Here is a 24665-nt window from a genome sequence, read left to right as displayed (position 1 = left end):
GGTGACAGATCAAGCGTGATGCTGCATGGGTTAGTACACTCGCATCCTCCTTCGCACGTACAAGGGGAGGGGGGCCAAAGAAGCATGTCCTTTCGCTGGTATTATCCAGATCAAGTTCGCCGGTATTTCTCAGATCAATTCACCGCCATGCCCCTTCTACCCAGTGCTCCTCTCGATCGATAAAGATATCGAGAGGGACTGAGGTGGAAATTGGGGCACCGCAGATGAATCGAACACCCGGATGCGTTCTTCTCCTACTTTACCTCGATCTGTAGATGTTTCCATTGCGATAGATGCCATGGCTCTTTGACGCAAGCGTCGTACCAGGTTAAATTGGTGGGTGACGGTTTGTGGGTTGATGGTCGTTGGTATGGATTTGATCAGTGTATCGAGAGACTGTGTAGGAAGTTGCGTGTGCGAGCAGGACATTGGTGACATATATACGGTTGAAATATCCCTCGCTGAGGGGTAACTTCTTGGTCGCTTAGAGCTATGCATAATCCCCTCACTTGGCCGAAGCTAATCCTGCATTTCAGCCAGGGTTCCGGGCTTCCGACCGTCCACACTTCGTCATTGCTTATCATGGCGAGTCACTTTTGATTTGATATCACATTATGGCATACGTAAATGGAACATGGGTAAAACCAGTCGACTGGTCAAAAGGAATGCCCGCTCATTTTATGAAGCGGAAGAGAGCGGCGATCCGACCGTCATTAGACTGTGTCACAAAAGTGGCCATCGAGTCCATTTACTGTCCCCGACCGTGAGGCGGCTATGAAATTAGGACTTTTCATTCGTCCAAATGCGCCTTATGTCAATGGCCGGGCGGGCCTCGGATCGATGGTTTGCACCCGCTGAAGATAGTTTGAAAACGTAATCCAATATGGACAAAATATCTCATTATCCGGGCCCTCGGGCCACAAGCTACGGCGATCGGAAGCCATTTCCCATAGACTTCCCGGCTTTACACCGAGAGCCTGTTTGGGCCGATGTTGGCCGTGTCCTGAATGGATACCCGGCCGCGCCGGCCACTAAGAAATGCTGTTTGTTACCTGGGTGTTGTGTCTAGCGGGTTATTTCCGCTATGACCGGGTGAATCTATTGTCCGTTGCTGCCACCACTAGGAAAATTTCCATTTCTATCGTCACTCTGGGCGTTGTTTAATTTCTTTCGTTGACTCCAGCTGGGTAGCCAAAACCCCATTTAATGTTACTTGGAAAGGCTTATAGCAGGTTTCCCCCCCAATTTACTTTGAAATTATGCTGCAGGTTGCAAGAGGGAATCAGTTTAATTATAGCGAGTAGCATTCATAGACATATTACAGCAAAAGCCAATTCTTCACCCCTAGATCTAGAACTAGAAGACATGGTCGTTTTGAGACCCCCCGTAGGGACCCTGTTCGTTAAACAGTGTTCTAAGTTATACCAATTGAATAATGTCCTACTATATAAATCATATTTCAGTGGCCTGCTAGGGACAAGGAAGTGCCTTTTTAGAAATCAACTGCTTTCGGAGTAGGATAAATATTTGAAGATGAATTACCCAGAACTCGTAGGTCAAGAGCAAACCAGCCCAGTAAAGTTTTTTTGAGTTGCGAGATTTACGTTTTGTGTTGTACGTGGGCTGTACATACTCTATAGCCAAACAGATATCCTGGAAAGATAGGGAGGAAATAGTTCGAACTCTTCCACTGCCAGCAACCTACTTTCAGATGATGCTTTGTCCATTGCAAGCGTGGTTAGATCATATGGGTGTCGTGGGGGCATTCGTACTAACGAATACTGCCAATTAGTATCATCAACATGGCTTTAAATCGCCACCCTTAAACCATGATATGCCCCGAGTACAATGGTGAGCAGTGTCGCTGTTGAAATGTCACCGAAGATTGGTAATAATGTCAAGTCCTGAATGTAAGTTGTGAACGATGGTATACAACTGGCCGAAACGAATTTCCCTAAAATCCTTGGGGATAATGTGCAAAAAATTGATACTAAACTAAGTCTTACGGGTAATTCAACATTTGGGGATCGGGGCATTTGTCGTGTCTGAAGTGGTCAGAGGAGCTGACACCGCTTTGTATTTTGGGAAGGAGAAAATATATCAAACAGTTATTGACATGAATTGGATAATTATTAACCACCTCTACTAGTACTCTATGTTATCGGGCTACGAAATGTGTTGCTAAATATAAGGACTGCCACTTTAGTCCAATAGAACCAAAATCCCGGGAATATTTACTAAAAAGATCGAATTACTGGGCACAGGGTAGGTTCGTAAGTTCAAGCATTCGGAAAACTGTATGGTTTTCTGATTGTTTAGTCTTGTAAACATAAATACCTTCATTTCGTAGACATTGGCCCATGACTGGTATCCGGCCGTTGGTGGTTCATCTCAATCATACCGGCCTCATTCCCAGCATGGAACCTTTGCTCCTCCATATGCAGGTCATACAGCCCATCTTTCGATATTAATGCGTCCCTGTAAATCCACAAAGACGTGAATCTGGGTTCTCCAGTTAACCCCTTTTCACTAGCATCGCTGTTTGTTGTCCGGTCCCGGATTGCCATCGTCCTCATTACCTGCGCCATCTCCACGGCACCTCCATCTGGCACCACAACTCGGTTGGCGACCAACGCTGCTGTAATCCCGAGTATGAGCTGGAGCGTGGCTGTAAGAATCAATATCAAATGAATGAGGTTCCAGTGCGAGACGTTGAGCTTCGTGCCCTTCATCGGCATGGTTCCTTCGATAACAATGTTTTCGTTGTTTTCTGCTGCAACGGCTATAACGCCGATTGCGAATCGTGATAGCATGTCCTCCATTAACTTCCCTGTACCATTCATTGGTGTTCCAAAAACTGACTCGGAGGGATACATCTGATACTGGAAGTTGGTGTCGTTGACCAGAGACGAGACGGCATATCCCTGCAGCGCAATGCCGGCGGCCGCCAGAGTTGTAAGATTGGAGCCAACTTGGTGCTCCGCGCGAGTGGCGTTGGCAACCTCACTGACTGTGACGTTGCAACTGTAGTACCACGGCGACGTATCCGACGCCTCGAACGCTGCCACAACACTGCAACTCTCACCGCAACTAAAATCGCTGTTGGTCATGAACGTCGTCTGGTCGGTACCGCCGCGGACCGGGAGCAGGAGGTCATAGCTGCCATTATTCTCGACAGCGACGGTGATTTTCGGCATCGTTCCGTTACCTCCGCTGATTATGGGCCAGGTCATACAGGCGGCCGTAGTGTTGATGCTGCGATCCGTGGCGACCGTGACGGGGTTGGCGTTCTTGTCGCTGATAGACGCTGCCGAGGTTTCGTGGAAAATGTATTTGCACAATCCTTCCGTGCAAAACATGAGGGGGTCACTTGGTACATAGATAGCTCTAGCCAGAGGGGCATCTGATATCTCAGCCGTATCGTAAGCAAGAGAGATGGTGCCGTAGCTAAAGTGCAGGAGAGGTTAGGCATGGGTCGGCACGGATATGACTGATGGTTGAGCGGAACACAAGAAAGTTACCTGTTCGCCGTATACTGTTCAGCACCAAGTCCTTTAGACTTTGACTTGACGAACTTTTCGGTTTCGATGGTCTCCATGTTGGCTATAGAAACATTACCGGGGACCAGCAGAGCTTGTTTGTCGGCGGTGTCCGTTGCGTAGCAAAGTCCGATTGCAGCAAGGCCGATTTGAGATCCCTTTATAGCTGGGTCAGTCCAAGAAGCATTGAATCAAAGAGGAAATGAATAAACAGCTTACGATCGTTAGTATGAGCCAGCCAAGAGCTGCGACATGAATCGACCAGCGTTTTGATCTGGCTGCTAGCATGATGGTATGTTTCAAGTTGTCAGCTTGTAAGATCAACTCGACCTTGCGCTTCGACCTGTATCGCCGACTCAAGATCCACCATCTTAGCTCAGCAACCATATAGTTGAGACTGCTTGCCACCGCCAGACCCAGGGCAATAGAGAGACCGGTGATGAGGGCGTTGTACTGTCGCTTCGTCGTTTGGTCCATTACCGATTTGCTCGAGTAGACCCAGATAACGAGGTAAATGGAGATGATGATAATCATTGTCACTGCCCATCGCGAAAACACCTTCATCAGCACCTTCCTGCGGGGTTTCCTTGTCGCGGGTAGGCCACGGAAATTGCCATTGTCGGCGTCGTTGCGGAGGATCGAGGTGTTTTCCAGGTAGTCTTGCCCCTCCGAGGCTGGTCCCACTGTTGCCGAAGTTAGTCTTGCCGTCGTAGATCATCGCTGATGCATAGAGTCCTACTGTGAACCCTCCTGAACGGGTAAGGCATCTTGTGAGCCGTCGACCTTATTGCCGAATGCTTTGCGTTTATACTGGCCAGCTGGGTAGATGGTTTATTTATCAAGATATCCGGTCAAAATTCACAAGACCCGGGCGAGGGCTCATGGATCAACGTATGCAAAGTTGACATCGCGAGGAATGACATAGGGAGGACAAATACCTTATCTTAAGGCCCCTCATAGCTCGCCTGTCGGGCATGTGGATACAACCCCAAGATGGAGCCCATGTCCAGACAACGGTAGCCCTGAGATATGCACGGAGAGCCACGAAGGTAAAACAACAGGCCTCCCGTTGCATGTATGGGGCGAGTCTAAGAATACCCCCACTTGGAATTTCTCCAAGAAGTTGAGGTATTCCAGGGAAATTTGGCCACGCAAGCTGAGACATAGCAGGTCTTCTCAGTTCAGCCGACATTGAGTATTTAAGACCTCTTGGCCGGCACACTTTGCCTTCTGCCCTACACAAATCATGGCCAAGAAGAACCTGACTGAACCATCAAGAAAATTGTGCTGCCTTCGACGTCAATGTGGTCAACACATCCCAACGTTCGGGACGCGCCGTAATGGTTCAAGAAGCCCCGGGCTACGACTCATGCACGTCAGGGGGGCGGGTGTCCACCAAAACCCTGCAGTCTCAGAAACGGGCAGCCCGAAATGACATCTTAGCCCTTTCAGGCCGGTGACAGGCCTAGATTCGAGATCCCCAGAACGATGTGCCGAATGAAGAAGAAAATTCAGCTCCGTAACTGCCCTGGCGATTCACCGATGAGTCTAATAGAGTGCCCCTATAGACTCCGATTTCAACGAAACAAGGCCACACCGCCCCGCACAGAAATTATCCCAGCATGTGCGAGTGCGTCCCTGGCGACGGGAATGTGATTACTTTCTACCCGATTCTGACTCCTACTTGAGCATTCCTCAGCCTTCCAACCGAATTTCTAATTTCTATCATCAAACAATGTGATGCTTTTGTATTAGATCCTCTGGCACCGTCACCCGAGTCGCGAAGAAAAGTCTACCTGGCACCGCAAAGTCATGATGCTGTCAGCGATTAATAATAGTGCAGAATGGCCAGTCGCTTGTTTATGCCGTTTCTATAACAAGGCCAAGTCAAGGCACAATGTGCCGTTCGCTAGCAATGCCGGGCCCCGAGCAGAGCCGTGATTGGTGGCTCGCTGCCCGCGCGTACCGCAGACATGGTTGAGGTCTGCCAAATTAACCATCACCCTGCAAAGCTGCCTGGCTCACGCTGCTGCTCCCCCAGGTCGTGCAACTTTAAGGCAGCGGGTGATCCGAGCGCACTTGATGCAAGCAAGTAAGCATCAGTAGCACTCCACTTCGTGATCCAGGTCTATTTATTATCTTTGCCCACTTACTTACCCAGATGTGGCTGCTTTGGTAAGTTTGATTTCATCTATCGAACATCTTTTTTAGGTAGTTTCCCTTACCTGTCGCCTAGAACCCCTCCACCGCCTCTCGCGTAGCAAGACGCATAACCCAGGTTCGTCAAATGCGGATTCAGGGAGGGCACAAACACTCATTGATATTTTAAGACAAAGTCGCAAACTTTACAGTATTACGGGTGTCAAGAAACCTTACCCGACAGCCTCTTCTCATGCATGCTCGAGGCTAGGTCGCTGCAGCCGCCGAGGTGAACCGTAAACAGAGTGAGTAAGCCCTTCGTAAATAAGAAAACAATTGAAGTTTAGTTTTCATTCAGCAAGTAATCAGCCTTGTATGTCAAGTCACCATGAGAAATCATAGATCAGAATTGCAACCTGGCAAGCGCCTTCAGAGCCGAGCTTCCGCGCTTGTACAACAGTAACTCATCCGTTTGCATTCAATCCGCTTGAGCACAGTTTTTTTGCCTCTTTCACTCCTGTCCCTTGCATTGCTTTCAGTCTTAATCACTCTGATACCGGCAGGCTCAGAATAACATGTGAATTCTTGTTCCTCTACCTCCTTTCTCTATATAGCAAATTGTGCATTGATACAAAGAGGCTGTAAGAAGTCTGTGTTTGGTAGCATAAGCTTGCGCAATGCAACATTACTGGAAGACTCGCTGTTGGTTGGTTGGTCACTGCTCTTTTTCTTTTCCTAATCATACTAGTGATTCATAGATGGGCTTCTTCAGTTTACAATGGCTCATTATTTTGCCATGTTTGGGCATCTGGTTGTCTAGAAATTCAGAATTCAGATAATCCTTCATAATCGCATTAGACATGGACTGAAAATAATGTTTGTCTGCTGAATTATCTTATTCATGGCACTGGATTCGTAGGTGACGGAGTTTGCCATTGACTTTGGATAGAGGTCGCGTCTAGGAGCGTACAGCACCAAGAAAATGGCGTACAAGCTTATGCTACAAACAATCTACAAGGTACTCGTTTTATTAATTGATAGATCTAGAACTGCAGGATGGTGTAGAATGATGATGCTGGGTTCTTGACAAGCAAATAAAAAGCGCAGACGTTTATGCCGTGCTGGCCCCTCAGATTCCAGGTATAACAGCCAAGATATCGTCCGGCTGAGTTGTTCGAACCATAGTTCCTCACCCAATGTGTCTTACATACCGGTGGCCATGTTCTCTGGGTCCATGCTGATACTTTTCGAGGCCCTGCCTCTCGCTAGTGGCTTCGGTGTTCACACACAGCATCATGCTTTTCGTCATTCCCAGAACTTAACCAGTATAGTCCAGCCAGCTCCCTGCCACGATGGGGTCGGTATTTGTACCTCAACTGCCTCCATCCACTGGCACAATACTACAGTGGTAAGCCATAAGAAACGGTTATAGTTTCAGATATTAACATTTATCAGGCGAATGATCTGACTGACACGGTGACCCATACCTTTAACCGGACTCTTCAGTCGAGTTTATTGACCACAAGTGTCGCGGACTCACCCACAACGAATGGCCTCCCATTCTCGTCTACAAGAAGCTCGGTGCCCGACTCATCGATGTTGAAAAACATTACTTCTGCGGGTTTAGCCACTCTGGCACCCCCCTCTGTGTCTATTTGGGAGTCTGTGCCTCCTACGGCGATAAATCCAGGCTTGCCTATAGTGATAGTCGAACCGACTACTGCTGCAGTACAACTACCCAAACCCTCGTTCGTCTGGGCGCCAACCATAAATCTACCGTCACTTCCAACGCAATCGACGCCCTCAACCTTCACTGCGCTGCCGACTGGGGCGGTGATATCTACCCTCACCATCTCTGACGTTACTCACACGTCTCCGTTCTACACTACCACCACGTCACCTGGTAGCGATTCGCTTACGGTTGTACCAGGTCAGAGTTGCAATTTGTTCGATTTGAATCAAAAGTATACTGAACCCCTCTCCTAGTTATTTTCCCCTTCTCCGGCCCCCCGTTGATATGTTTTGGCTGCTTCCTTTCTTTCCCCCCCAACATTGAAATAAACGTTCCCGAGTTTTGTATTCAACTTTTTGGCCTCAAAATCGGTAACTGCCCCCCACCTGGCAAAGACGAAGGAGGGGAGGAAGGAGGGGAGGATAATAACGACGATCAACCCAAGCCCGAAACCACGAAGGAAAGTAAGACCTCGCCAGAGAAATCAAGCACATTTTCCTCGCCGACGACTATGTCCTGTACCACAACTATGACGGCTACTCACAAAAGCGTTTTTTGTTCCGTCACAAAAGGTAAGGCTATTTGATTATCTTGTTTTCGTGTTGTTGTTCCTGGTCTTGAACTTCCTGCTAAACCACGCGGATTCAACAGGGCCACAAGGTAGCCGAGATCAATATGAGACTGGCACTTGCATGACTAGCGCCTACACTACAGTTACCAGCTGTGACGCGATTGACATTGCGGCAACTGTGACGGCAACAAAGACAGTCGGCTCTAGGGAGGCAACTTGCGCCCCTGGCACCTGCAGTGGGGGAGTTTGCTCAGCAAGGTTGAAAGAGAGATCAATAGCGTTCTTGCAACGGGGCATTGAGAGACGCGGTAAGCCAGCAGAGGGCGATTGGCCAGATCCAGATGACTACGCAAACAGAGACACCTTCATCTATGAGGAAATCTCCCAAATTGCAAAATATGACAAGACGCCTAAAGTTAATATTGGATACGAACCTAAGTTTGTCAGGCACGGCCAGGCAGAATACGTGGACGACGATGACGTTGGAATGATTACATCCAACTGGGTTCTATTCAAGAACAAGGTCACGGCGTTAGCACTGGAAGGCCTGTATGGTTGTACTTCCGTTGTATTGGTATCCCGACGTGGCGCATGGGTGAGCCATATTTTTGAGGAGGATATTGCATACGAACCAAAATTTGAAGCGACCGTACTTGGAGACATGCACATGGGATTGGTCGTGGATCATCCCTCGTACAAGCTTTTTCAGTTTGGCACGGACGATCTTTTCAATAACCCAGGAATCGGTGACGTGGGCATCATGTTTGGTGACGACAAAGAGACTCCTGAGAGGGTTGGAATGCGCGCTTTTGTTATCACCCCTCGGCCAAGGTTTGACCGAGTGCTTGACAATGGAGGGCTCATGCCTGACCATGTTTTTTTGCACGACATGAACCTGAATGCGGGCCAAAGAGCATATCGGCAATCTATTGACAGGTTATCCAACGACATTACCAATACGTTTGGCAAAATACCTATCGAAGTTATTGACTACTCGCCGGCCGTACTATCAAATGAATTGTACATAAAATACAACAGTCTCGATGAATCAGGCGAGGAGAATATGGACGAGGAGGTAAGGAATTATTTCTCGACAGCATTAGCTGGAACGCCACGAGGGAAACTGCTCCTTCAGTATCGACCAGGGAAAACATGCCTTGACATGGCCTCTTGGCGACTCTGGGTTGAGAACCAGGAAGTTGGTAGCCGGACTGAACAATGGAAGCCAGCTCACGACCAGATATACCGTAACGAAGGCTTATCCCAAAATCCACTCAGAAGGCAAGCTTGTCCGCTGCCAGATCGAGCCACTACACTCGGGGTTTCATCCAGGAATCCAACTACTACTTATCGAGCTTCTTCCGATGGACAGCAAACGCTTCTTCCACTCACTACAACGAACAATACTTCGAAATCATCACAGGGATTGAACAACACTAATGTGATGTCTATTATTCAATCTATTGTTGCCATAACTGCCGAGTCAGTCTCAATGAACTCAAGCCAGTTATTTTCAGCTTCGCCAACCGCAAAGGCAGCATCAATATTCACAACAATATACCTAGACTATTTGAGTGTGGTTATAATGAAGCCCACCAAAACAGTTACTATATTCCCAACACAGCCCTCAAAGATCGTGTCGAAAACCCAATTCTCGGCGTCAGATTCATCGACTGAGTCAAGCATACCACCAATGCCCACTAGCACCTCTCATCCACCACCACTGCCACCATCACCAACTCTTCCTCTTGCACTTCACCCTCCTCCTCCATCGCCTCCTAAGTCATCAGAAGGAGTGGTCATTCTTTTTGAGGAAAGTTATCGTTCTGCCGGAGGTGTAGGTAGCCAGTGGATAATGTTTCCAAGAAAAAAGGACGAGTCTGAATTCGATGTTTGTAAAGCTCAATCAGTGGGGTGGAAAGCAGCACTCGCTTCTCGAAAGAAACTTCCGTGGCCCCCAGGCATTGACGCCCAGAAGGAAGTCTTTGGACGTAAGATGTGTAAGTACATTGGGGTAGATAGTGGAGCCGGTAGGTTTTCTTGCGATGGCGTTTCTGAATTTGAATGTGTCAAGGACCCCTTTTACGATATCTCAAATGCTCACCAGAGCTGCGGCTCAAGGATGAGTCAACGCATGCTTTTCCCCCGGGTTATCTGCTGGTTTCCTTAGAGACAATATCGGATTATCGGGGCAAGAGAAAGGAGATCGTACTCCGGTCATGCAGACATTATTGATCACTTTTCCCATATTTAAGACCAGAATAGTGGTGAACTTCGATGGCAAAAAGGAGTTTTATGGAAAGAAATAAGGAAGAGTACGTAAATATTGGACTCTGGTTGGTAGCTGATATCTGGAATATCATCACATGGTGGGATGCCTGTTGGTGACAATGGATGAGAACGAGGCCCACCTTCCGTTGAGCAGAATGCATCTTAACGTATTTGCCACCAGAGACCAACAAGCCCAGAAATGAGAAGGAAAGTTTCCCTTTGAGCGGAATTTGCTGTAAACTTGCTGGGAAACCTCAAGACGTGACATTTCTACGCATAGAAGGTGTCACTACTGCGCCTTTGCGGCCGCTGCTTGGCAACGTTGGTCATGTATACTGTGACGTATATTTATCAATTACTCTGCATTAAATTAATAACCGTGCGACGGCCATCTTGGAACGCCGCTGTTCATAACCTAGAACAAACTGTTTGTGCTAGTTATACATCGTCTTATCTGCCAGATTCTACATGTCTTCAACTCTCCTCTTTCTTACAGTGCAAGCATGGCGGAGCATGGAACAAGTGGCCACGCCTCTTGCGCACGTAAGAAGCGTACAGTCCTCCGGCGGTGTAAATGGCAGCCACACTCATGAGGACGGGCCACTGAAACTGATCCGGTCGTGAGAACACCACGGTTGATGCATATGACAGCAGTTCGAATATGCTCTGCATGGACGCCTCAACGGTCGAGAAAGCTCCACGATGCTCTACATCGACGTCCTGATGGAAAAGTCAGCGCCTGCTTTCGAAAAGTAGAAGATGCAAATCAGTGGATATCTTACCCCTTGAATGATTGTCTGGGCTGACAGGTCGTAACCCCAAAGCCCGACTCTGCTAAGAATGATACCGCCAACTAATCCACTAATGGCCTCGAAGCTGCTTGATTTATTCTCGGCTTTGTCGGCAAAGAACCAGCTGACGCCAGCGGCAAGCCAAATCATCTGCCACGACAAACTCCAGATACCGGCTCGGATGGGGCCGATCTTGTCCATGAGCTTCGGAGCAGCCCATGTTGCGCTCAGCTCGAAGACGGTGCTGACGGTGCGGGCAATGCCAATATGGAAGGAGTTGTAACCAACCGACAGCAAGAAAGTAATCATCTGCCCCGAGAAAGAGAGCACAGTAAAGTAAAGCAGCGCAAGGGAGAAAGAAGGCAGAAGCGCTGGGTGAGAGAAATAAAACGGGATTGCGGACACAGGGAACACCGCCTGGGTCTTCGACCGTACCCACTTCATTGCTCGCCGCGCCCGCGATACGTCTAGGTCCTCTGTAGAACCAGAAGATGAATCTTCAATGTTCTGGGGTTTGGGTCGTAGGAGAGCCAACGCGGGTACAAGTTGGTAAACCTAAAAAGAAAAATTTAGTTGCCGTATCTGAAAAGACGCACTCCAGGTAGGCTTACTCGGGCAATGCATAGGTACTCCGTGACAACCGACAAAAGTGTCATTGTTAGCGTCACCCAGATGGCGATGGGGGTCGAGGTGCCATCAATGAGAGATATAGCAAGCGGTCCAATTAGTTTGCAGAACAAATCGATCCGTCGAATACGGGCATTTAACTCTGCGCTTGACGTTAGCAATGATTGTTGTGTCCTATGCAGTCTCTAATCTCTTACCCTGACGGGCTTTTTCGTTGCCCTCAGTGATAACCACGACCTGCAGTAATATCAGCAAATGCCCATATTCTTGAGCGGCATGATCGCTGGTTGCTTACCCAGTCTCGTTCAACCGAGACCAAGTTCATCACCGAGCACAGCTTCTCGACACAGGCCAATCCAACCACCATCGCGAACAAGCTGTTCTGCAGATCTGTATGCAGATCGCGAATCCGCTCGAGAACCAAGAAAATGCCGCACGACATGGCCACCGCGAGCCGCTGTCCAACAATAGAGATGCGGACAACTGAAAGTCGGTTGCCGTGGTCAATCCAGGACCCAATCGAGGGCGAAAAAATGACGGCGACGGCACCTCTGACCAAGGCGTAAATGGACATTGGCATAAGAGTTCCAGGGTAAATCGACGCGAGGAAGAGAACTGCGCCGAATTCGAACACCCGGGAGTTCCATGTCGACAAGAAGTGAGAAATATAGAGCCGGAACACCACCGGTTTGGAGACTGAAGGGGCGTCAGGTGGCGCATCGTTTTGAGGGGCCATCATCATTGCTTCTTCATCGCGGTAGCCCGTGGGTAAAGGCTGGTCAGCGCCCACCGGTTCATCATGATAGGAACCAACCGAGGACCTCGGTGAGTCCTCGAAATCGGTCTCGTAACCTTCGTTGTCCGACATCTCGCCAATTGGTTCTCTCGCAGACTCGGTCGACGTCGTCATATCGGTCGAGTTCCTACTGAGGGATTGAGAGTTGTTGGGAAATCGGAGGTCGGATCTATGTCGGTGCAGAGATTAAATGAATGAATCAGTCACCGCTACGGACACAGGTCGCACCACTCGGACAGCGCTCTGCCGGCGCTAGTGACATGGGCAGTTACTGGGGCTGTGGAACGGATCCGGAATGGTTCGGTCGATGTCACGTTGAGTGAGACTGAACCGCATCAATTCAACGGGAGCATTGACAACCTTTTACGATACTCATTTGTTGCTGATGCGATAACTGGAAGTTAGGCACGAGTACTCAGAGAATTGTATTCGCTGGGGGTTTCTGTTGGGCCAAAGTAGATCCTCAAAAGTCGGATAAGCCATCCTCTCCCCCGTCCCCACTGTCGGGGCTGCCCCGATCGACACGATCCCTGCTCCGTCGCGTAAGCTCCGATCCGACACCTACTCATTCGGAGATCGAGGCGACTCAAGGCAGTAATTCATTCAGAGTCTACGTTGACTGGTGAGTTCATTGAAGTATATGCGCAAATAACTTTAGAGCTTTACTGCCAGTACACGAGAAAATTCTAACTACGAACATCATGACAGGTCTGTCTTCAAACGACGCTTACCATATTCCCTAAAACCCTACCCATGAATGCGATGATAGTCACAGTTTTATTCGTAGTGCTCCCGCTCAATCAATAATGCTGACTTTCTAGTATATCGCATACTATATGAGCTAATATCAGTCATCTAGAGTAATCAACTTATCATCTTTTATTCTCCGCATACATTATAAAATGCCGTCTTGAAACCTTTGATACGAATGGATCTAGATGAATCTGAATGATCCCTCTCCTTTTCTTACATAGATATGTCGACCTGGTAAGCAGCACATAATGACTTTCTTGACACTAAGTAAAGCCCACGGACCAGTTCGACGGATCGCACATAAAACCTTTCCATTTAATATTGGATTTTGTTGTAGACGATTGAAATCCCAAAAGAGCGAGAGCCTGCCCAGGCGTAATAATACCAAACAAACAAAAGGAAATATGGGTAGTAGTTTGCTCATAGATAGGCGCATCAGGCATTCTAGGCGCGTCGATTCCTACCCCGATGTTTGCCGCTCATCCTCATGATGGTGAGTGTGCTCCGTTCGTATTTTTACGTCCCAACTCAACAAGGTGAACTTCCATTTCCCCCAGCCAACCTGAAGGTTGTATGAGCTCGAGATAAGTCGTCTATGCGTGTGCCCCTCATCGTCGGGATTGTCCACAACTTCCCAGCTGTTGCTCTCATTTTCACTATTATTCTGACCACTATCATGATGGGAAAAGTCGGACTTTTCAGGGGCACCAGTCACTATTTTGCATACTTAGTTACCCATTAAATGAGCTGGTAAAAGACCTAAAAGATGGATAGCTGTGGGGTTCTGACCTTCCTGTGCGCACTTCACCACTGCACACTTCTCATCATCAACCTCACTCTTGAGTACAGGGGTCTTATCGTCGTCAAGATTGCCGACGTCATAGGTACCGGCTTGGGATGACGAGTTAGGCTGTTCGGGTTTAGGGACGCTGCTTCCTTTGTTCTCTAGTCAGATTTACGTAGTATGGAGGTTTTCTGAAGAGTAAGGAATAAATACCCCAGGCAACCTTATATGTGCCTCCCTGTTGGGCCATTTCGGCAGATTTACTGAAGTCGGGTTCCTTTTCTTGCTCGCCGGGAAACCTTGACAATCTAATCCCGAAATAAAATATCCGGGCAGCAGCTGGGTAGCCCTTAAAGAGGAGAAAAGGGTGCGTAATCTAGTGGCAAAAATTCGGACCAATCGCACCCAGATTTACTCCTTGACACCCTCTTCTGTGCTGCCAGTTGGCTGTTAGTAGGCAGCAGCCTTGGCAATTCCCGATAGGGCTGATGTCCACGAGATCATGTACCGCTAGGTACTCCTCTCGCCTTTCTCTAATACTTAAATACTTATGTAATTATTTTCAGGGTTCTCTCTCCTATATTAAAACCATCAATATAGGCGAGATGTACAAACCCAAGCTATTATGGAGGTCTTGTACAACCCTGAAAGGAGTCATCGTTCTGTTACATCTCTCGATGTGAAGTTTCAGACCCATTGACGCGGGAGTCGATACAACCATGATAGATGTTGTCGAAGACATGTCTGTAGAAAATTAAAAAATTCCAAACCTATCTCCTTGCACCGCTTTCCCTAGCGTCTTTTAGTCGACTGACTTGGTTGGGTGATGTTGATGGACGTGGCTACGGCATCGTTTGATGGAAGGTGGGTAATGACACGGAAAGAGCGGGAAAATCCTTGCTTTATCTTCTGTGAGTGGCTAAGAAAAAGTCTCAACTATCATAAATTTCATAGTAGAAAACCACCACGTTCAGTGTCCAGACATCTCCTATCGTTACTGAAACACAAGTTCTAGGTCTGCCGCAATTGAAAGCAAATTTAGCAAATTTGGCACATCATCTATCCACGGCTGCAACAAGGCTTGCGTGGGTTGACGTAATAAGCCGATGCCTATTTTCTCGAATCCGGCCAAGATAGATTTTTAATGGCTTAATCGGCGACGTTATCGATATGTGTGCACTCTCTATGGAATCCTAGATACGTAAGGTACTGTCAAATCGTCGCCAGCGTAGTTGGTTTCTATCAAAGTTCAGGGACATAATCTCGCTCCTTTCTGCCAAAGGCGGGGTAGAGCCAATTGCATTCAACGTGTGGAGATATCGAGAAAGTTTTGCCCAATTAAATACTTCCATATCAGCGTTTTGGGGGTAAGTATGGGCGAAATGGCACTGAATGCCGAAGTCAACAAAGCCGCAGATTCCCCAAGCATGCTTGTCCGTGCATCGACCTGAATGAAACCCACGGAAGTGTCGGCACGCTATCTCATTGAGTGCGGGAAGGCCCAAGTGCGGAGTAGAGCCAATTAAACCTTACTACCGGTACCTATGAGTGTCTAGAAACATTTGCCAGTAAGATGCTTATATATCGGCATTCCCGGAGAAAAAATGGGTATTGGTTAAAATGGGGCCCTCTCGCACTCAATGGGATAGCCGTTGAAGAAGGGAATGATTGGCACCTGCGAAGAAGGATAATAACTGATCCGCGCACGTAATTGGCCATGTAGCCTGCAAGTTCTTAGTCAGTATCGAGGATTGTTAAAACTTGAGTCATAACCAGCATATTTAAACCACCAAATACCTGAGGGTTTATGTTGGTCGATTATCGTGGCCCATCAAGTTCCCGAAACTGTGCCGCCTTTTTTCACGATTTCACGATTACGGTTTCACCATGCAACCTCTTCCGGTTTGGCTCCTGGCGGTTGCCGGCTGCATGGGCGTCGCAGCTTGCGAAGATCGTCGATTCTCAACGCGGATGCTGGACAGTATCAAGGAGCGAAAACAAGGCATTGTTTCGTCGGGCGCCTCAAGTATCTATTTGGAGAGTGGCATCCTCGCCATTGCCCTTGAGGCCACCATCAAGCAATACCCGAATCTGACGGACCTGTATGCTCCATACCTAGCAGAGGTCATCGACGTAGGCTCACCGAGCTTGATCAACGCCACGTATGCTGCAACGCGATCTTTGGATCGCTTCTCGGTCGCGAACGCCATCAATGCTGCATCCCACGCGAGTATCGTGCCAATTTCGGCAACGGCGTCATCGGCACTCGACGGTATCAATACCTCCTTTTCCCTACAAAACCGAAGTCCCGAGGGTGGACTGTGGTATTACGTTTATCCCCAATGGAGCTATCTCGACGGCATCTTCTCTGTGCTGCCTTTTATGGCGTCGCAACCACAGCCCAACTACACAGATATCAGCTTACAGCTGAATTTGCTCTACGGTCACTGCTTCCAAAGGAGCACCCTGTTGGTTACTCACGGATATGATTACTCGCGCAAGGCTGTTTGGGCAAACCCAGAGACGGGCGCGAGCCCCCACGTGTGGGGACGCTCCGTGGGTTGGTTTCTAGCAGGATTGGTCCAAACATGGGAGGCTCTCGACTGTCCCGCCGGCAAGCAGGAAGCAAAGTTCTTGTGCGAGCAACTGCGACAGATCACGACGCAGCTTTCAACATCTCTGGTCAGATACGCCGACCCTGCCACCGGAGCCTGGTGGCAACTAACGGCATTTCCGGGACGCGAAGGAAACTACTTAGAGAGTTCCAGCACGGCGCTGTTCATGTTCTCCTTCCTAAAGGGCAAGAGAATCGGCATATTTTCTCACTCTGCAGTGGATTTTGAAAAGGCTGCTTTGAAGGCCTATGATTACACGATACGCAACTTCGTGGTCGATACGGGGAACGGTACTGTCGGCTACAATAAAACGGTTGCAGTTTGCAGTCTCAACTCTACGGCGACGTATGAGTACTACATCTCTCAGCCACTACTGCCCAACAGCCTGCTTGGAGAGTCCGCGTTCGTCCTGGCTTCCCTGGAAGCAGAGAGAATATATAATCTGTAATATTCGTTGGGAAACGCTTAAATATGTCGCAAACAAACATTATATTGACAGCTAGGCCACCTTCGCCTTAACTAGTTTTATAATCTAAACTTATTTTGCAGCGAAGCTGTACTCTTGTTTCACAGAGTCAAAAATCAATTTTTTTGATGGATGGTAGAACTTGGCAAGGCTCTCATTTGGAATCAAGTCGAGAACACAATATTGGGACTTGGAATGAAACATAGTAATTGCCCCTGTTTACAAGAGCGCCGTGTAATACAGTCCACTTGGGTCATCAGGATGAAGACGGCCGATGGATAGTCTAATTTTCGTGCACCGAAGGGCCTGTACGGAGTACGAGAAACAGATTCTTTAAGATTAGAATAAATGACCATACTTGAATTTACGTCTTTGGTTGTTAACCAGGTTGATGTTTATTGCTCGGTAGGGCGGTGGTCAATTCCTTGAGTCTTATGGCGTCATGTATTGCTTGGGTGGGCTTTCTCTCGTGGTCACCTTGCTGCAGTATCCAGATCGGCAGCATCACACAAAGATCGTGTCCACAGTGATATTGCCCATGTCGACCTAGAGAATCCGATTGTCAGGAAGTCTCCATTCAAATCAGTCTTCATCGCCGCAACGGGCTGCTAGCCAAGAACCAAGGAGTATACTTCTTTACATGTGATCAGTGGCACAGCGATCGGCCGGTAGTGAGTGGCCGTATCAGCTAGCTATCACTAAAGAAAATGTTCACAGACAGCAGATACGAGCCGGTCGGTTCTACGAAAAAATTTTGATGTGAGCGTTTGTGATATTGAATTATGCATGTCTAGACAAAGAGGCTTCCGTCATCAATCAGGCACATGTCGATTTTCTCACTCATCCCACCCAATTTCAGAGTGGGGCTAGGCCAACGTTCGCCAACTTGGATTCAGGCACATACTTTTGAGTCTAGGCAAATACTTTCCAAGGCATATTCCAGTTTCAGGCAAATACATTCAATTACCCCAAGTTGAATCACCGGTTGGAGACTTATCTCCAACCCTAAGTTTGATTTGAAATCCACAGAACTTGCACGTAATGCCGGAGGGTGTTGCTCGGTGGCATTCATGACTTCATTACCAAGCAATAGGAACGTGTTATCACGAGCCATAACTAAGCCACAAACATTCTACGACATATTTTCTCCCCGACTCTGCAGTTACGCAATCAATTGGATATTGAGTGTGTTCTGATTTACGCTCCCCTGTTCGCTGCTTTTTTTTTACAAAGGTGTCGCGTTGCGACTTTGCAAGTCGAGGATTTAAAGTCTTCGAGTAAATCACCAGATTTCTTCAAGTCATCCACGCCCATAGTTGATTCCAGTGGACTTGATATGCGTACTTGAAAAACCAAATGCACAAAAAAGTTGTTGGTAACCTGCACCGCTTCACTAGGCTACCGCAATGAAATTTATGTCTGGCTTCGGAGTGTCTGGAAAATAGCCTGGTAGGTGGCCCAACTCCCAGTCGCACTAAATCGAGTTAACCCATAGCTAAATACGATGATTTAAGAGTTTATTCCATTGTGACTAAGCTGTCTTAAATCTCAGGCATATATAGATCTCAAAGATATGAACAGTGATCATCGTGCCGGGCTTCTATGCCAATCATACAAAAGAGCGTGCAGAGAAATACACCGAATTATTCCTATCTAAAATACCGAGTGACCTCAAGCTTGCAAACTAATACTCTGCAAACGCTCGACATGTAGTCATAAAAGGATTTTTTATGCCGGCAAATTTCCAAAAAAAAAAAGTCTTGACGTCATCAATTGACTCCATCCACTACCACATATAAACACTCGCTCCCCAGTGGAATTATCATAACTCTCGGGCATACATATTCGTAGCCAGCCAAGACTTCATGGATTTCATCAAGCCGCCAATTCTGCTTATCCACGGCTTGTGGATGACACCTATGTGTTGGGAGTACTGGATACCCTTCTTCGAAAAGAAAGGGTTCGAAGTGCACGCTCCCGGTTGGCCGGGAGTCGACGGCCGAACGCATGAAGAGATCCGCGCAGACCCCGAGCCAGTTGCTCTCTATCGCATCGAGGATATCGTAGACTACTATGAGGCCATCATCAAGAAACTGCCCGAGCCGCCTATCATCATAAGTCACTCTTTCGGGGGTCTTTTCGCCCAGATCCTTCTATCGCGTGGACTCGGCGCAGCCGGTATTGCCGTCTGTCCTGCTCAGCCAGCAAACATCATCACGATCCCGCTCACCACAATAAGAGCCGCTTTTCCTATCCTGGCTCGCCCACTGCATGCCACCAGTCCTATCCCTATCTCGGAAAGTCACTTCCACTACTGCTTCGGTAACCTTCTGACGGAAAAGGAGAGCAAGAGGATGTGGGAGCGCTACTGCATTCCGGCAGATTCTCGAGTGCTATGGCAGTTAGCGACTAATGTCATGAGTGGCCAGGCAGCGCCGAACCATGTTCAATTCGACAAGCATGACCGGGCCCCCTTGCTCCTCGTGGGAGCCGAAAGGGATCACATTGTGCCCCCAAAGACAGTCAAGAAGGAGTTCAAAGCTTATAATGGTCCTGCGGTTGTAAAGTACAAAGAATTTGAGGGTCGCAGTCACGGACTTCTCTTCCAGAAAGGTTGGGAAGAGGTTGCAAGCTATATCACCGAGTTCATTGACGAAAATGTCCAGTGAGATTGCCAGAATGCGTAGCAATTCTCGTGATTGCACAACACAAGGAGCCTTCCTTCCCTTCCTTATTCCATCAATCCTCTCTCCCTTTTTCTTTATTTGCCATTACTATTATACATGTATGTGGTAGAGCATACGAAGTAGACATAATTTAATATTATAATTTTCCACATGTGACGAAATCATCATTTACATGCGTTGTATAAATATCTGCTGACGTCGGATAGTTGTGGAATCTGCGCATACCATGACTCTGCGAGTGTTTGGGGTGATTGGCTGCAACGGGCAGGCTTGCCTGAAGACAAGCCATGAGTTCCCGTTGACGCGATTATGAATGTTGACGTTCTCAATGAAAAATAGGTGCAATGAAATCCTGAATTAAAATTGGCAATTCGCGCTGAAGATATGGGGAAACCTTCAGAATGCCGTCAAACAACTCGTCCAAGTGGAGCAAAACCGGGTGGCTTTGTTGATTAGAAATGTGGCATTGCTAAGCAGTTTCTCGCACCCATCACAATCTCCATCTTTGACCCCAACGGCTCTTGGAGTATCTTCGGCCGATCAAAAAGCCAACGTCATTGGGTGCCGACCGTTTCATGACTCCAACGCCATTAGCTCAATTCGTCGATGCCCCGACAGCTTTGTTCCCGGGCCCTGGTCCCTGAGCACTCACACCAATGGTTTTGCGTTGTCACCTCCAAATAGGTGGTAGTGGTCTCCATGCCGAGTGAATCCACATTGGCAGGGCGGTCCAAAACGTCTGTGACTATTTATCAGGGCCGATCGCCCACTTCAAGATGGTTTCCCGATACGACCAACTTTAGAATATCCTTATCTCATTCACCTGTCTTTTATCACTTCGAAACTCCTTGAGACTTGAGAGACTCATTCGACTCTTCAACGATGTCATCCAAGCTTTTTCAACCGCTTCAGTTGGGCCAGGCCCAGCTATCCCACCGGGTGGTGATGGCGCCCCTTACCCGCTTCCGCTTCGATGCCGATCACACTCCTCTCGAAATCGCATTCGAGTATTACACACAACGCGCCGCCGTGCCTGGCACTCTTATCATCGCCGAGGCCGTCCTCATTTCTCCCGCCCACGGTGGTTTCCCCAATGCGCCGGGAATCTGGAACGAACGCCAAATCGCTGGCTGGAAGAAGATCACCGATGCCGTGCATGAGAAGGGTAGCAGCATCTACTGTCAGCTTATCGCGCCTGGGCGCGCGGCCGTTGTTCCCGTTTTGGAGAAGGAGGGCGGGTATCCGCTTCTGAGTTCCAGCGCCGTGCCCATCAGCCCGGATTCAGCCGTTCCCCGGGAGATGACGGCCGAGGATATTGCCGCAGCGGTCAAGGACTTTGCGCAGGCCGGCAAGAATGCAATTGCCGCAGGTTTCGACGGTATCGAGGTCCACGGCGCGAACGGCTACTTGGTCGACCAGTTCCTGCAGGACACCTGTAACAAGCGCACTGATCAATGGGGCGGAAGCGTTGAAAACAGGGCTAGATTCCCTGTTGACGTTGCCGCGGCTTTAGTGGATGCAATTGGCGCCGACAAGGTCGGCTTCCGCATCAGCCCTTACAGCACATTCCAAGCGATGAGAATGCAGGATCCTGTGCCCCAGTTCTCCTACCTGGCTCAGAAGCTCAAGGAGCTCAAGCTTGCATACCTGCACATCATTGAGTCTCGGGTCAACAACTGGGAGGATGTGGAGAAAGTCGAGGGGATTGAGTTTATTCTGGAAATCTGGGACAATATTTCACCCATTCTCGTTGCTGGTGGCTTTACCCCTGAATTGGCGCAGAGGGCCGTCGACGAGGAGTACGCGAAGTGGGATGTTGCTGTTGTTTTTGGCCGCCACTTTTTGGCGAACCCGGATCTGCCGTTCCGGATCAAGCACGGTCTGCCGTTGAACAAGTACGACCGGGACACTTTCTACACCCCCTCGATCCCGCAGGGTTACATAGACTACCCCTTCCACCCAGAGTTCAAGCCGGGCCACGCTCTCGCATAAATACTAGATTGACTCACGACGTTTTATGATAGATAGAATTGATGAGGACGATTAACCAAAGTTTAGAATAAAAAGATTCTGTTTCCATTTCCTTTTCCTGATATCAAACGTGCACAGTTGGACGCCGAGGAAACCCGCTGTGCTGGGGTATCTAGCGGGTGTCAGAAGAAACACTCCTCCAATGTCTGACACTTTCCTAGCATGTCTTTGCTACAAAACACGACCTATTGCCATCCCTTTGGCCTCATCAGGTAGCACCAGTGGTAAACGTCCGGGTCATGGGGCTTCAGCTTTGGCGTAGGGATCTTTGCGATGACTTCAACGTCGAAAGGTAAATTTTCGACGTCAAACCGACAGAAGGAATAACTCAATGAGATCCAGAAGCCGTCGTCGGATAAGTGTCGTCTCACCCCCTCTGCCATCCTCAAAAATGGTTCCACGCCACCGCAAGACACCGCATCCACCGTACTCTTGTCGACAATGAGATCAAACTTGTCAGGCAGATGAAGCTGAGTCACGTCCGCAACGAGGTAGCGCATCCTCACGTCACCGAATACTTGCTTTTCCAGCATCTGGCCACGGTCTATGGCCAGCGGCTCAAAATCGACATTGGTTACGTTCTCAAACCCCCTTTGCCGAAAGTAGTTTTGCAGGTCGCTGGTTCCGAAGCCTAGCTGCAGGATGCGTGCCGGATCGTCTAACTTGGCGAGATATGGGTCTAGGATCGACATGAAGGTTGCCGAAGAGGCCAACCACTCAAAATTGGTTTCGGAAGCGAATCGCTCGCTCCAGTAGCTTTGTTTATCGAAATCGGTGGGCATGGTTGTTTCTGGTGGCGAATTTCGGTGAGAGCTGAGATTCGAGGGCTAGTCGGTCGGTGAGACTGAGGTCATTCAGAGATCAAGTAGGTTTTATCTTCTTATCGGAGGGCCCGCTCAAAACTTTTCAGCAGTCCACATTTACGTAACATTCGGAAACTTGACATGACATCATTTTTCGGGAATTTAATGCTACGAGCTTTTTCACCCCACCAGAGTATTGAGTCCTCCGCAGGATGATAACACACACTGTGGCTCGAGTTTTCGTAAGACATTGTGGCATTGGTCCAACCATGATCGTGCGCAACTAGATCCAACCCAATCACTGATTTAGCACTTACGGCATAATTATTGAGCCATCTTCGGCACTCATATTTTTACGTAGCGGTTTGGCAAAGACTGTCGTTAACCAAACCGACTTGCAGGACCCATGATCTTTTGTATCTCAAGATACAAAGGCCGTTGGGTTGAACAGTTTTTCAAATCTTCTGGTTAGATCCACTCCTAAACCCGCTGGGCGTAAATGAAGCTATTGTGTCCAACAACCCGACGGTAAACACTGGCGCTTTGGTGCTGTTAAAACAACAGGTTTAATCTTTTGGGGCGAACGTTTGGAAAGCACCATCTGCATCAACATGAACCAATGCAAATCGTGACAGTTTAACAGAATCGAGGAATCTAGCGCAAATGACCGAGGAATCTCGTAGCTCACTCGTATGATATGAGTAAATCAGTGGCACTGTTCAAGTATGACATTGTATGTATCATACCTCTCATCCTTGCTATAATGATACGTAAAACTTTATCAAAGTTTAGTATCGTCCGTCAAAGATGTTTTTGGTAAGTCATAGTTGTTCACCACGTGAATAAAAATGGGCAAGCCCAACAAAATATGACTTTAAGGACACTGAGAGTAAAAATGGCTCTGTTATGTTAGCTTGACTATACTTGACGGTTTACCTTGGACGTTGGTCCTTCTTCATTAACAAACCCAATTCTCCTGGCATGATGTCCTCAATACCAATTTTCTTTTTCTTTTGAAATTGCACCACAACCCAGCTCTGTTTACAGGTGGTAGAAGCACTGCTTTCTCTTTCTTGAAATGACCTGCAACAATATAATTGTTTTCCTCCTGGTGGTTGTCATTCAAAACACCGTGGATTCCAGTAGAGTAAGATGCTTCACGAGGAACTCAACCGGATTTCTAATTTCAATCTATGATGTTGTGAGCCAAACAGTAACTTTGCTAATAGAACAACTGACGAAATATCCGACCAGAATGACCGTAGCGTTATGCCGTAAGACAATTGCGTATTATGTTCGATAAAACCTCTTCAGCTTCATACTATAATCGTTCTTGCTGGTTGGTTGTCCTATTATATCTTGAGAATGGTTTGGACTGGGTTTTACTTACATGAATGAAGGTCGTCACGAGTACACAGCGGGCATAAGATCTTCGTAGGAAAAAGTGCCTTGTATTATCTACAAGTGAAATAGGGACAAAGAGCCCGTATAGGCAGAATTCTGTGAGATGATCACGTGCAGGTGAACGGGGCAAGCTGGATGTCAAGAGCACCAGGCAAAGAAGAGCGTGGCTGAGTGAAGCTATCGTAACATATTCATAGCACAACTTGCAGGGAACAAAATCCACATGGCATAACATTGGAGCTGACGTAAGGGTATAACCGAAGAACAATAACTCAGCACCACCCAGCTTGTAGCGGGATTGAACTTGGCAAAAATCTCAGGAGTTCCGCCGCAGTCACTAAGAACGAACATGCTGTCAGTCCGTAAGTTAACGCTTATTATTCCAATTCCCGCGGTTTTCAAGGGTTTAGATTCAAGCAGCGGCAGGACCCAGATAAACCAGCTGAAGATGACTCCATCTTTGCCGATACCGTTAATGATTGTTCCACCTTTAATGTTACGTCTTGGCTAGAATGGACCTGGAATGGACCCGTATAAGCGGGATTCCGCTTGTTGCCTACCTTTCTATAGCTCTCTGGCACAACTCCGGTACATGCCATCCCCACGGCACTTCGTAAGATCCGATACGGGTAACGAAAGCAAAACAAGCAATACGA

General features: G+C 48.1%; 7 protein-coding genes across 7 annotated transcripts; 3 read left to right on the top strand and 4 right to left on the bottom strand.

The window, feature by feature from the left end:
- Positions 1–2526: 2526 nt before the first annotated feature.
- Positions 2527–4306, bottom strand: EsH8_VII_000404 (uncharacterized protein; the record flags this gene model as incomplete). The annotated part of the gene is made up of 5 exons (XM_083270537.1): positions 2527–2529; positions 2580–3447; positions 3522–3697; positions 3759–4222; positions 4279–4306. The coding sequence occupies 5 exons, from the start codon at positions 4304–4306 to the stop codon at positions 2527–2529; spliced, it is 1539 nt and encodes a 512-aa protein (XP_083128094.1).
- Positions 4307–10726: 6420 nt separating this feature from the next.
- Positions 10727–12580, bottom strand: EsH8_VII_000403 (uncharacterized protein; the record flags this gene model as incomplete). Its single annotated transcript, XM_083270536.1, has 5 exons — positions 10727–10972; positions 11035–11598; positions 11655–11812; positions 11868–11907; positions 11966–12580. The coding sequence occupies 5 exons, from the start codon at positions 12578–12580 to the stop codon at positions 10727–10729; spliced, it is 1623 nt and encodes a 540-aa protein (XP_083128093.1).
- A 1099-nt stretch (positions 12581–13679) lies between these two features.
- Positions 13680–14253, bottom strand: EsH8_VII_000402 (uncharacterized protein; the record flags this gene model as incomplete). Its single annotated transcript, XM_083270535.1, has 3 exons — positions 13680–13933; positions 14009–14155; positions 14217–14253. The coding sequence occupies 3 exons, from the start codon at positions 14251–14253 to the stop codon at positions 13680–13682; spliced, it is 438 nt and encodes a 145-aa protein (XP_083128092.1).
- A 1637-nt stretch (positions 14254–15890) lies between these two features.
- On the top strand, positions 15891–17066 carry EsH8_VII_000401 (uncharacterized protein; the record flags this gene model as incomplete). Its single annotated transcript, XM_083270534.1, has 1 exon — positions 15891–17066. One exon carries the CDS (start codon positions 15891–15893, stop codon positions 17064–17066), a length of 1176 nt encoding a protein of 391 aa, XP_083128091.1.
- Positions 17067–18949: 1883 nt separating this feature from the next.
- On the top strand, positions 18950–19753 carry EsH8_VII_000400 (alpha/beta hydrolase; the record flags this gene model as incomplete). The annotated part of the gene is made up of 1 exon (XM_083270533.1): positions 18950–19753. The coding sequence occupies one exon, from the start codon at positions 18950–18952 to the stop codon at positions 19751–19753; it is 804 nt and encodes a 267-aa protein (XP_083128090.1).
- Positions 19754–20653: 900 nt separating this feature from the next.
- Positions 20654–21763, top strand: EsH8_VII_000399 (alkene reductase; the record flags this gene model as incomplete). The annotated part of the gene is made up of 1 exon (XM_083270532.1): positions 20654–21763. One exon carries the CDS (start codon positions 20654–20656, stop codon positions 21761–21763), a length of 1110 nt encoding a protein of 369 aa, XP_083128089.1.
- A 224-nt stretch (positions 21764–21987) lies between these two features.
- EsH8_VII_000398 (S-adenosyl-L-methionine-dependent methyltransferase) lies at positions 21988–22584 on the bottom strand (the record flags this gene model as incomplete). The annotated part of the gene is made up of 1 exon (XM_083270531.1): positions 21988–22584. One exon carries the CDS (start codon positions 22582–22584, stop codon positions 21988–21990), a length of 597 nt encoding a protein of 198 aa, XP_083128088.1.
- Positions 22585–24665: the final 2081 nt, after the last annotated feature.

This window comes from Colletotrichum jinshuiense, chromosome 7, assembly GCF_051148585.1.
Source record: "Colletotrichum jinshuiense chromosome 7, complete sequence".
In the NCBI taxonomy this organism is placed as follows: Eukaryota; Fungi; Ascomycota; class Sordariomycetes; order Glomerellales; family Glomerellaceae; genus Colletotrichum; species Colletotrichum jinshuiense.
This window is presented reverse-complemented; position numbering and strand designations above follow the sequence as displayed.